Source organism: Microchirus variegatus (genome assembly GCF_963457635.1).
Source record: "Microchirus variegatus genome assembly, chromosome: 8".
NCBI classification, from domain to species: Eukaryota; Metazoa; Chordata; class Actinopteri; order Pleuronectiformes; family Soleidae; genus Microchirus; species Microchirus variegatus.
The window spans coordinates 15,779,785-15,789,076 of NC_139809.1; the positions used below are offsets into that span (position 1 = coordinate 15,779,785).

General features: G+C 44.9%; 1 protein-coding gene across 1 annotated transcript; it reads right to left on the bottom strand.

The window, feature by feature from the left end:
• Window positions 1-601: 601 nt before the first annotated feature.
• Window positions 602-2,197, bottom strand: ankrd34c (ankyrin repeat domain 34C; the record flags this gene model as incomplete). The annotated part of the gene is made up of 1 exon (XM_083894434.1): window positions 602-2,197. The coding sequence occupies one exon, from the start codon at window positions 2,195-2,197 to the stop codon at window positions 602-604; it is 1,596 nt and encodes a 531-aa protein (XP_083750560.1).
• Between the last annotated feature and the right edge of the window lie 7,095 nt (window positions 2,198-9,292).

Here is a 9,292-nt window from a genome sequence, read left to right on the forward strand (position 1 = left end):
ATACTACCCCACCATTTTGGTCGACCACCCTTTAAGTCACTATATCTCATTGAAAAATGCATCAAGCTGAACTCACTAACACTTAATGAATTATGCAAACCAGGCTTATTATGAACAGACATCTCAACCGTTTGGTAGAGGCCTGTATCTGAAATACTGTAGGGACTAATTTAAAAACAAGTAAATATTGATAGTCGTTATTGTTATCATAAGTAAATAAATAAATACATAAAAAATAATAAAAAAACGCAAAAAAAATAAATTTTCCTTTGCTTTTTTCTTGGTGCGTACCTTAAAGGGTTAAGGGCAGCGTGTTCAATTTAAACCCTGCTAAATCTTACAAAGTGGACCTTTAAAAGGTTGGTTGAAAACACACGGGGAGGAAATCTATCTATATTGCTCAGTTTCAAGACACACACGTACACACACACACACGCTATAATTTAGATTATATATATAATCTAAAGGACATTTCTCAACATCTAGATGGCTGTGAGAGAGTGAACTGAACCTATGTGGTGACGTAACTTCCTGACAATTTTATGATGTGGCCACTTCTGCTCCGTACGAGGAATATGCTGCATAATCGCCGTCCCCGATCCTAATGAGCCAGCTCCTCGAAATCCGAAAGCTGCTTCATCTGCTCCACTTGCATAGAGTGCCGTCGGACGAGCTTCTTCTTGCACTTGAGGCTGCCTCTCTTTGGTGTGTTTGGTGCTACCGGAGCGATGGACCGAATACCTGTGGCCAGGGGCGACGAGGCCTTGCAACTGACCCCGATGTCCGGGATGGGAGGGTTGGGGTTGACGTTGAGCGGCGGCAGGTGGCCCGGCCGGGTGTGCGAGATGTGGTCCAGCAGCAGCGTGCCGGAGCCTCGCCGCTCCAGGAGGCCCGGCGCTCGCCTGCGCGCCGTGCTGGGCGACGATGTGCTGGCGTTGCTGTCGAGAGACTCTTTGGAGCTGGTCAGCATGGCGAGCGGGGACGTGTTCAGCTTCCTCCGCTCCACGGGGACCTTCGGAGAGTCCAGCAGGGCGGAGTCGGAGTAGAGCTGCGAGTCCGAGTCGTAATGGTCGTTCCCCAGGCGTCGCCGTTGCACCGTGTCCCTGAGGCTGGCCGCTCCGCCGGCGCAGCCGCTGTTCTCCTGCTCCGTGGGCACGGTGCTGCGCCGCGCCAGCGGCTGGTGCTGGCCCAGAGACCTCTCGTACGGCGCTTTAGACGTCGGCGGGCCCGGCAACGAGGTCGCGACCTTGCAGGCCTGCTCGCCTACGATCGGGAGGAAGCTCTCCTTCCCGTCCACGCTGTTCTGTCGAGACAGAACCGACCTCTTGCTCAGCGAGAGTCCGTTCACCCCCGTGACGACGTCGTCGTCGGAGCTGGACTTCTTCGCCTCCTCATGGGCGGCGGCGGCGGCTGCGGCCAGGACGGACGGCGCGATCAGCCCCCAAGGCTCCGACTGCAGCCTCTTCAGCTGAGGCAAACGCGCACGTTTGGGGTTGGCGGTCCGCCGCGTCGGCGACGTGGGCCCGCTGGAGAGCTTCGACGCTGACGCGGAAGTCTTCAGCTTGGACTGGAAACTGAAGACGGTGTTTTGTTGCTCTTGCTCCGGAGCGGGCGACGCGGTGACCTCGATGTCCGATGGCGAGGTGCAGAACATCGGCGAGGGCCTCTCGTCCAGCTCTGGCGACGGCGGCACGTTGAGATATTGTTTGGTCGTTTTGGTGCCCGACGGCGACTTGTCCGTGGTGATGATGATCACCTCCTTCCCCTTGGCTTTGCACGCGTCCAAGAGCAGCTTCAGCGTCTCCTTCTCGTCCGCGTTGATGGCGTAGACGAGCGCCGAGGCGCCGCTCTTGTCCTCCAGGCTGGGGTCGGCGCCGTTGCTCAGCAGGTGATCCACCACCTCGTGTCCGACCTTGTGGATGCAGGCGTGCATCAGCGCCGTCTTGCCCGTCTTGTCCTGGATGTTGGGGTCGGCCTGGTTGTCCAGCAGGTACTTGACCAGCTTGGACTTGCTGACGCTCTGCTGGTCCGCGTGCCTGGACATGCACGCCACCATGAGCGGCGTCTCGCCGCGCTCGTTGCTCTCGTTGATGTAGGCGCCACCCTCCAGCAGGAGCCGCGTGAGTCTCAAGCGCCGCAGCCACACCGCCTTCAGGAGCGAGTTCCCGTCCGTCCGCAGCTCCAGTATGTCGGCCATGTCGCAGCTCGGATCTCGTCGGTCGTCGAACTCACTGGAATCGACAAAAAAACGTTGTCATTTCACAACCACATTTCTTCATTCTCCTATGTTTTATTTTCCCTTAATCACCACCACCGCCACCAGGTGGCAGCCTGTCACAGCATCAACACACACACAAATGTAAGTCACTATTACAGACTTATGATAAGGGAAATGTAAGCATTATTATATAATAGGTCAGATGTAGGCGTTACAGGCGGAATAAATGTATTTTCTTTCTGCCTCCATGTAGGATGCACATCATATATGGCCATGTGTGCATGCACGAGACAGCACCTGTAGATTCTCACACACACAAGCATTCACACACACTATTGATGATAGATGATCAGGCGTCAAGAAAAATACAACCAGGAATATTTAAAAATAAAAGTGGATGAATGAACCACAGCTTCCATTTCTGTCATATTTACTGAGAAAAAAACGAGTAAAAATCAGCCTCACACTCGTCTCGTGTCGTGGATTTTCGGGAAATCCAAATAAATAAATACAACACTGAACATGTGTCGACATGAGAAATAACATCATGAGAAATAACATCATGAGAAATAAAGAAAGAGTCGCTGTCTTTGGGAGAACTTGGCGCGCGCTCCATCACAAATGGCACGCGCTGCTCTGTCATTTCTGCGTTTGAAAAATCCTATTTATACTGGAATGTATATATGTACATATACATATAAAGTATAGGCTGTACATCTGTGTTGATAATCCTCAACATTTAAGATGGAGAAACCACGCGGTGACGCAAAAAGGATACGACACGAATTTCCCCATCATCACCGTTTATCTTCATTTCTTGTCACATCATTCTCTCAGACGCACTTCAATCCTCTCACCTGGTCGCAGGAGCGCGTTCCCATGCTCAAAGTGCGTCCTCGAGGATTAAAAAAACAAAAAAAACAAAAAAAAAAACATAAAAAAACAGACAAAGTTTGTTGCACTTCTTCTTCTTCTTCGCACACACAAAATAACAAAAACAAAAAAACACCCTATTTCTCTCTCCATCGACGCGTCCTGGGTTCAAGGTTTCGTTCCATTCCACGGAGACGGACGCGTAACTCCGTCCGTGGCACCGTTAATAACGCATGCACGAGCTGTGTGTGTGTGTGTGTGTGTGGTGTGTGTGAGTGGCTTTTGTTTAGGGATGGCACACACACACACATGCACGCGCCAGCATCAGTCCAATGGGGGAGTATTTCTTTCACTGCGCACTCAAGGATCACAACCTGGAGACGCTGCTGCGGGTTATAAATAACTTACTTTCTTGCCTGTTGAATGAAACGTGTATTCTCTTGACGTCAGAGTTCGGCCAAAAATACATCGCGTCTGATGAAGGGAAGGGAGAAAAAAAAAAAAAAACATCGACACAGAATGTACAGCAGGACGCAACCAGTGTTGACCACCTCTCAAAGACATGGACATGTTCTATGTGTGTTTTAATTATGCATTATTTGTAGATGAAAGCAGCGAATATCTGGCTTCAAATTCATGCCCCAATTTGATACTTTGTATCGGGATCACTTTGATGCGATAATCCAGAGCTGCAACTATTTCCATAATCGATTAATCGGTCGATTATTTGATGAGTCGTTTGGTCCATAAAATGTCAAACCTGGAAATGACCGATTGTTTTGTCCTCAAACCAAAAAATATTTTTGACTTTTTAAGGATTTCTTTGTTACGTGGAGCAAAGAAACAAAGAAAATATTCACATTTAAAGCGGACCTAGACCGGAAGTTTCAATTAACGCTGTTTTTTTATTGTGTATCTGCGTCATTACCTTGTTTACGAAGCCCTGAAGGTTCGAAACAAACAGTTCAGCCACTGCTGAGAACGTAGTGTTGTATTGTAATCTCGGGTTTGGCGAGATCTCTGAAAAAAACCCGGTCCGGCTACGTAAACAACGGTTCTCCTGAACAACGGATCGTCCTGCTCCGGGCACTAGTCCGGGCACATCTGGTTGTGTACATTGAACCGCAGAAGAAGAATAACGTCCGTTGTGGAGGTGTTTCATGAGCGACAGTGTCTTCTGACTCTGGGTCTGACTCCGGGTCAAAGTCATAAAAGCGACTGCGGCGGGGAGTCGTGAAGAAGCTATTTTTAAACATTGTTAAAACAATGTTTTGATAATGAGTAGCAGTGCATCCACCGTTCCAGAGGGGGGAGCTGCGCTTCTGAGAGCTGGTGTGCTGATTATGTCACTTCCGGGTATTGGCCAATCACAAGACAGTTGGGAAGGCTCTACGCTGGCTGGCCAATCACAACACACTCTGTCTTCTGGGGGCGAGATTTCAGTCTGAAATATCGCGGCTGAGGAGAGCTTCAGTGAGGAGAGATTTCTATCGGCTCGTTTACAGCAACTAGGATGTTTTTGACCATAAAAACAAGTTAATGTATGAAAGTAGACCTCCATATCTATTATCTATCGGTTCTACTATAGCCCACGTCAAAAATGTCAAATTAGAAACAATCCAAAACACCTGTATGTGTAAGAATGTGTAAGAAAAAAATATAAATGTCATGTCAGGAGCAGAATATTAGTGACACAGCTGAAAAAATACATTTATATTTTAATAATATAATAAATCACACTGAGTGAGGAATCAGTACAAACTCAAGGTTGTGGTTTTGTTATCGCTATCAGACTGATTTCAGAACTTTATTGAACTTAAAAAGGTAAAAAGTCATTTGCAGTTTGCAGGACAAAAACAGTGACCGTGTAAAGCCGTAGTGCGTAACTTTTCACTCAGTGCATCATGTAATAAATGTAAAGCAACCGGCCATAAAATCCTCCTAATATGTCACAGAGACTCAGGAATAATGTTCATATAACAAACTGAACTCACCAACAACAACAGTACAGACAAAATATTTGCATTAAAAATATATATTTTGCAGACTGCAAATCATGTTTATGTTTTGAAATCATGTTGTCATCATGTGGCGCCACCTACCGCCGTCTACCAATCATTGCACTCAGTAGAGTCTCAGCTGCCGAGCAACCACGGGTTGCCAGTTACGTCGGAAAACGAAACCTAAAAGACCTCTGTATTTTGAATTTGAATGTAGTAACTGTTTCTGGCCACATTCTTACATATGGCACCTTTAAGATATAAATTAGATATATGTGTCAGTAATGTGCAATAAAGAACAATTCAAATAATCCAAATCGAGACTTGTAAAGTCAAGTCAACTTTACTTCGAGAGCACATTTATTTAACAAAAACACAACAACAACAAAGTGTTTTACATATTTAAAGGCACAGCAACATAACATGTATAGTCAAATGTGCTTAGTGAAGTATTTATATGTTTTTTTGTATCATAGGAGGAGGAGATTAGGTTTTTTTTAATATCCGATTCAATGTTTATGGATCTTTTTTTGTATATTAACACCTAATAACTGGTAGTTGGGTGCACAGTGTCGGTGCATATAAAAACATGTATCCTAATATATATATCAACATATCGTCACCATGACCGTTACATCACTCCAGTGTTAGGAGCGTCACAGCGAGTGTGTTTGCCGTCCTCTGCGAATGCCCCCGAAAGGCAACAGCTGAGACAATTCGTCTTCAAGCGTGTGTGTGTGTGTGTGTGAGAAACTAAATAAATAAAAGAAATAAAAATGAATTTGTCCTGGTTAAGCATCCACACGGCTGCTGCTGCTGCTGCTGCCACTGCTACTCCTCCTTCTCGCCATGGAAATGCCACACGGAGGCAATGGGGCGTTTAAAAGAAAATGTCCAAAAAGACAAAAACAAGCTGATGATTTACCTTTGTAGCCTCATTATTATCAATTTCACATCATTTATGCACATCTTACCTCACCACCTGGGTTCTCTGACATGTTTCACTCTCGCTCAAGAGAATAAATCAATTTCACACCTATATATATATATATATATAAAGATATATATATATATATATATATAGAGTATATATATTTACTGCACGATTAAGGAGGCCAACACTGGTAGCAGCCATCACAGCTATACAGTCTAATAGGGACATTTCTATTTTTAGGTTGCTATGAGACAGCACTGAAGCAGTTTCTAATGAGAACAGTGATGTTCTCAGCCCTGCAAGGAACAGGTAAATCAGACACATAACATTCCACCGAGGACCGGCGAGCCTTTTATGGCATTTATTCAAATACTTTTTGATGCTGGTGTAAAAAAAAAAACAACCCAAAAAACCGTTATGTATAAGTATATATAAGCCTCTCCTCTTCCTCTTCCACCGCCGTCGCTGCCACCGTGTTCAATCATTAGTTCTCTGACCCCTGCTCTCTCCCTCTGAGCCTGGGAGTAATCACTTTATCATCCGTCCAAACACTTGACGTCTCAGGACTCCCAGTCGTCAATGCTGCCCAGTGATTTCTCACCTGTGATTGCCTGGCCACCCCCCCCCCACCCACCCGTGGTCCCCGGAGACATGTTGTTTACGCGCATGAGGCACATGGAAAAGGTGGCTGTCTGAAATAGCACACGTCGCACACTGTCAAGGCAAGCGTGTCACTCATTCTGTCATTTTTGATTTTTCCACAAGTTGCCTTGATTGGGTCATGGACGGACAAATAAATAAAAGACTGCTTTTATATCAGAACCTTGTTTTTTTATTCCTTCTTTTCAACCCAAACCAGGTGAGCACATGTCTGTTACTGTTTAAAGCTGTAGTGCGTAACTTTTCACTACAGTCAATCCACTCAGTAGGTTCACATGTGCATTTTGATCAAGCTGAAGGCCGTAGTCTGACTAAGACAGGCAATAGGACAACTTGGCTCCGCCTCCATAGGTGGCGCTGTATCTCTCTATAAGCTAGCGCGTGGAACGAATAGCTAACGGCGAGGTGGGTCGTGTTATCGTAATTGGATAGGTAGTTATCGTGATGCAAATTAGATGGAGCACGGCTCTCGTGTTTGCTGTGCTGTCCGAAGAAAGATGGCCGCCGCCGTTTTCCCCTTCTTACAGGGTATCCGCGGGGTCTAAAAAAGTCTTAAAGGTGCCATATGTAAGAATGTGGCCAAAAACGGTTACTGCATTCAAATTCAAAATACCGAGGTCTTTTAGGTTTCGTTTTCTGACGTAACTGGCAACCGGTGGTTGCTCGGCAGCGGAGACTCTACTGACTGCAAAGATTGGTAGACGGCGGTAGGTGGCGCCAAATGCCAAAACATGATTTCAAAACGTAAACATGATTTGCAGTCTGCAAAATATATTTTTTAATGCAAATATTTTGTCTGTACTGTTGTTGTTGGTGAGTTCAGTTTGTTATATGAACATTATTCCTGAGTCTCTGTGACATATTAGGCCTTAATATGTAAATTTAAGGCCTTAAAATGTAAAATTCTCATAAAAAATCTCATAAAAAGGTCTTAAATACAATTTTGAAAGGTCTTAAAAATCTATTAACGTTACTTTTATTTAAAACATGCATAAACTTCAGTCTCGCTTTGAAATGTTTCTATTTTTGAGGATGGGATAACATTTATAACTACAATGTGGAACTAAAGTAGTCCACCTGTGCTGCCCGGTGAGACTTTATCGAGCACCACTAGCTAGTGTACTGTGCGCGCCGCGGTGTGTTACAGCTTAGCATAGCAGCGGAGAAAACTTAATGAAAGCCCACAGCTAAGCTGAATTGTAAATTCAACGAATTGTGGCTCCAATTTTCCTTCATGTCTTTTGTACTTTTTTTTACCAGTACGGATTTGAAATTGGTCTTAAATTGTATTCATTATGGTCTTAAAAAAGTCTTAAAAAGTCTTAAATTTGTTGAAACCTGCAGAGACCCTGTTCTACTTCCCGGTCAAAGACTGAGAAGGTAATTTTGGTGCATGTGTAGAACACGCAAGTCCGACTCCAGTCTGACTCGGCGTATACATGCTGGAGTAATCAGACTATGAATCCAGGTATGTTAGTCTGACTAAGACTAGCTTCGATTATAGTCGGACTAACATGTTTACATGACATTAAATGAGCTTTAAGGGAGTTGACTATAAAATCTAGGGTCTATGTGAAAATGAGTCTACTTCTCACTTGATTGAATAGGTCAGTAAATGGTCTTGCTTGCCACTTTCAGGGCTTCTTTAATAGAACACAGACTTTTAGATATATTATGTTAAGGTTTGGTGGAACATAAATAATAAATGGCGGCACAAGCAGTACGAGTGGATGTCAGAGTGATTGACAGCTGGTTACAGGTGAGGGCTGTGAATTTCCAGCGGCACAAACTGTTTTATTGAGGCTTCAAAAAGGTTTTTCAACATCACATTTCATATAAAGGCTATGTTTGGTATTTTAGAAAAGTACAATTATCATTTCAAAAAGATGACTTTTGCACCTGTAAAACCCACCTGTGGACATTTTTAAAATGTTGTTAAAGCTCCCATAGAGTGGTCCTGAACGGTCTACTTACATACATTAACTTGTTTTTATGGTCAAAAACCTCCTAGTTGCTGTAAACGAGCTGATAGAAATCTCTCCTCACTGAAGCTCTCCTCAGCCGTGCTGTTTCAGACTGAAATCTCACCTCCAGAAGACAGAACTGTGTTGTAATTGGCCAGCCAACGACAGTTTTCCCCACTGTCTTGTGATTGGCCAATACCTGGAAGTGACGTAATCAGCACGTCAACTCTCAGAAGCGCAGCTCCCCCCTCTGGAACGGTGGATGCACTGCTACTCATTATCAAAACATTGTTTTAACAGTGTTTAAAAATAGTTTCTTCACGACTCCCCGCCGCAGTCCCTTTTATGACTTTGACCCGGAGTCAGACCCAGAGTCAGAAGACACTGTCGCTCGTGAAACACCTCCACAACGGACGTTATTCTTCTTCTGCGGTTCAATGTATGCAACCAGATGTGCCCGGACTAGTGCCCGGAGCAGGACGATCTGCTGTTCAGGAGAACCGATGTTTACGTAACTGGACCGGATCTCGCTGAGCACGAGATTACAATAAAACACAGCGTTCTCAGCAATGGCTGAACTGTTTGTTTTGAACCTTCAGGGCTTCTTAAACAAGGTAATGACGCAGATACACACCAAAAAAAC